The 4,014-nt window shown below is 41.4% G+C and overlaps 1 protein-coding gene across 1 annotated transcript in view; it reads left to right on the plus strand.

The window, feature by feature from the left end:
* acad9 (acyl-CoA dehydrogenase family, member 9) overlaps positions 1 to 4,014 on the plus strand; it is a 12,149-nt gene that overhangs the window by 6,516 nt on the left and 1,619 nt on the right. Inside the window, exon 16 of the mRNA XM_035662721.1 lies at positions 1,987 to 2,115. Coding sequence (XP_035518614.1) covers positions 1,987 to 2,115 — 129 coding nt within the window. The remainder of the gene's footprint in view (positions 1 to 1,986; positions 2,116 to 4,014) is intronic.

Here is a 4,014-nt window from a genome sequence, read left to right on the forward strand (position 1 = left end):
TGATCCACTTTATGAGAAGTGTCCTCAGACTGTATTCATCACACTATCTTCCGCTGCTGAAGAACAAGACCTTGAACACTGAAGTGCTTAAATCAAAGTAAATACACCCTGTAAGTTTAATAGTCTAAAACGCATGTACGTTTTTTTTTTCTCTAGACCATTAAAGATCCGACCCGGGACACTGAGATATTTTGAGGAAATTGGGGCACAAGTATGGGCTGGTGGTTCCCAGCTACTCCTGTCCTCATGTTGAAGTGTCTTTGAGCTCTGAATACAATGAAACCCAAATTTCTGGGCTGTAACAGCTCAGTATTTAAATAGGTCCTTGTCTGTTTTCACATGGTGGTTTTATGCATTGGAGAGGAAGAATAAAATGACAGTAAATGTGCGACGGTCGGTCACTGTGGGGCTCATTGCCGGGTTGATCTCAGCAGTGCCTATATGTCCCCATAATGGCATTCTATACTTAAAAGAAAACACTTTTGCCTTTTTATTTGATAGTTTGGCAGTGATGACACAGAAAAAGAACATATAAGAGAAAGGGGTATCACATTGTATGGTACACACACTAACCACTATGCCAACAGGGCAGCACCAAAGGAACTGAAATTACAGATTTCATCATGTTATTGGTTGACTGAACTAACCAATTTCAACCAATTATGTCATGATACTCAATCAATCTTCAACTTTTTGCGATACAAAGCTAATTCATTAGCAAGCTAGCAACAGCATGGCTAGCTACCATAGTGTGGGGGCCAGGTCTCACTGATTACTGTACAAAAACCCAACTTTATCAGTGGTTTGGGTGAAAACAGATCATATTTTATGAAGGAAATGATTGTCTGGTTTTCCCTCTGACGTCCTCCAGCTGCTCCGCGTCAACTCCGCTGACTGCTGCTGTAGCCACTGGTAGCATGCAACCGAACGGGGCTCAGCTTCCATGCCATTGGCTAACGCAACAAGCCCCTCCCCAGCTGCCTGTTTTTTTTACAGGAAATACGTTAGTATGCGGAAGCAAATAACACTCTGATTTTCCTTTCATATGGGCTTTAAAGGATAATTGTGGTGCCATTACAATTTTATTTCCGTACTCTTGGCCATCATCTCAACTGGTTTTGATAGAATTGTACTCACCAAAATGACTTCTGAGATCTGGCAGCACAGCAACGGGGGCAACAAACATGACAGTAAGCACAGTGGGTCAACATTCAACAAGGAAGCCAGACTGAACTGTGGATAAGTACAATTGACAGTTTGAACGGAGAGTTTGTGTTCTGATCACAGCAATGAACTTGATATAGTATTATTACTGATTGGAATGAAGACTGAAACTATGAAAAGAAGACCCACATTCTAATAAACTGTAATTTCTACTAATTAGTAGCTTGAAGTGGTTAGAGAAGGCTTGACTGTGTGCTGTAATAACTGTGGGTTGTGCTCTGTGTGAGTTATGGGATTCAGGCCCACTCTACTTCACAGTTGTATATTTTGACACAAACTCCAAAACCCCTCCCACTGAGAGCTCAGTTTTCCTCTTAAGCCTCAGAAAGATTTAAACCTGCCAAGAGAAAAACCATCCGATTCCCACTAAGTTAAGACACCACAGGTATCGCATATTAACCCAGAGGTATCTGTATGGTCTCTGTCAGGAAATCTCCAAACACAGGAAGTAATTAATCACAATTTAAGAGCAAAATCCTGTTTCCTAAGCAGCAGTGAGTGTTCCATCCAGGAAAAAGCTGGACTCTGCAGTCTTTTTGGTACCAACCACCAAGAACAGATTTTACTCGTACTTTCCTGCCAAAAATCTTCCTTGATGGGAAAATGATTTGATTACCTGATAAATTACAAAATGATACACAATTAGCTTTTTCCCCACTGCATTACAGAGACGCACATAAGTAAAAGCAACTTGAATCATGTCTGAGGTTGGAAATGGTCGATGATTGAAGTGTCCTTGTTTTTATCCATTGATGTTGTCAGACCATCGTGGATGAACAGCTCATCCTGAAGAGAGTAGCAGATGTGCTGATCAACGTCTACGCCATGACAGCTGTCCTGTCCAGAGCCAGCCGCTCCATCTGCATCGGCCTCAGGAATCACGACCACGAGGTGAGAAGAGAGCACAATCTGCCTGGAAGCTTTACCATTATAGGCCCGGCTACAAAACAGCGTGTCGGGTTAACATTACTGCAAAGAGTAGAGGCACTGCGTCCATGGTTACACCTTCAAAGGCTGTAGGTCTCCCTCCTAATACACCTGGAATTAATGTTCATCTTGAATCCATTTCTCTAGTTTTCATAGTGAGAGCAGTTTCCCGTTGTCCTCACCAGATTGGTACACACATTAGTTCGTCCACATCCACGCCATGTCAAACTGACAGTAAACTCCCTCACTCATCCCGTACGCCACTGGTCGATATTCATACGCACACAGTGTCTTACCAGAGCTTCAGACCTATAGCACATGTATTAACATATGTATAGTCACATCTTAAAGCCCCTACAAGGAATTTTAATGTGTGTTTCTGGCGGACCCAGTGGACAAGCTGTTTTGTTTCCACCTAGTTTAACTGATTTCAAGGGTAATCCGACTGAATCTGACCATCCTATGGCAGGCAGTAATAACAAGTACATATAAATAGACAGTCTTCTCACTAGTGGTCTCTATTAAATTCATTGTTATATAAGCAGTTCAGAACTCCTTGTCGTACGTTTAAGGTAAACAATGTTAGCGAAACACCAGCTAACTAACGATTTATGTAAATTAGCTAGCTAGCTTGCCAGCATTTTGCTAACATTAGCTATCAGACGTAACTAGCTGGCAAATCTACGTCAATCAGTGTGCTAGCTAGTTACGTCTGATAGCTAATATTAGCAAAATGCTAGCTAGGTAGCTACCTGGTGTTTTGCTAACTTAAGATGTGACGATAGATGTGTGTGTGTGTGTGTGTGTGTGTCACTTTGATTTTTTAACCATCTTCAAAATATTGTTGTCTTTTCAACATAGACTCCACAGATAAAGAAGTTTGGCTTGTATATTTACCAAGCCCTACTACACTATACTGGACACACAATAGTGGAAATGTCCATTTGGCTATATATCATGTATCTATATATATCATAATGTGAACCTCCCCGACCTGCTTGACCTGTTTCCTGGTTGGGTTGTTGTCATTTTCGTTAAAAGAAGCACATACTCTGAATGTAGTTTGAACATGCATTGTAGTCATTCTTTGCTGTGGCAACACATAACTTGTTTTATTTTATTACGCTGTAATTATCCAGAAAGCAGGTCATGTCTTAATTAAGATCAGTAAATGTATCAGGCCTAATAAAAGACACATTGTTATTTAATTAGAACAGACTGTTTTCACTTACTGCAGCAAGTTGTAGTCTACTGAAAGCAATCAAAGCAACAGCATGTCACAACATATTGTCACCCTAATTTTGTATGCCTTTTTTTCCCCTTGCAAACATCTTATGTGCATGTGCTGTGACTTATTGTTAACTCAGATCAGTGGTTACTGAGATGTAGTATGGATATTATTTTCACTTCAGTATTTTGGAGGTGTAGAGGCTGCTCTAGCTTCATGGGGAAAACCTGAAGAGAGCAGCTCAAGGAGGACACAGGATGGCAGCGAGTAAACACTGACTGTAGGACGGTCCTGTGTGTAATCAGACACAGTGATGTAGAGCAAACAAATCTTCAACAGAGAGACATTAAAGAAGGCAGGGAATGCTTTGTATTATCCTGTTTTGCAACACTCTTCTGTGTTACAGATGGACGGCTCTGAGCTCCTCCCACACTGTTGCTCTCTGTAGCTACAGGCAGAAATGTCAGCAAACAGTGCAGTGGCCCACCTTTATGTTTGATATAAAACACAGACTGTACAGATCAGGGCTTACCAGCATGATTCAACTATGACAAATAGTTAGGGAGGGGGAGTCCTGGTCCAGTATGCAACTTGTACAGTGTGATATAGAGTTGAAGCCACCAGTGCACATCCAC

The sequence above is a fragment of the Morone saxatilis genome, unplaced genomic scaffold, assembly GCF_004916995.1.
Source record: "Morone saxatilis isolate NCDOM2014 unplaced genomic scaffold, NCSU_SB_2.0 Contig18, whole genome shotgun sequence".
Taxonomy (NCBI): Eukaryota; Metazoa; Chordata; class Actinopteri; family Moronidae; genus Morone; species Morone saxatilis.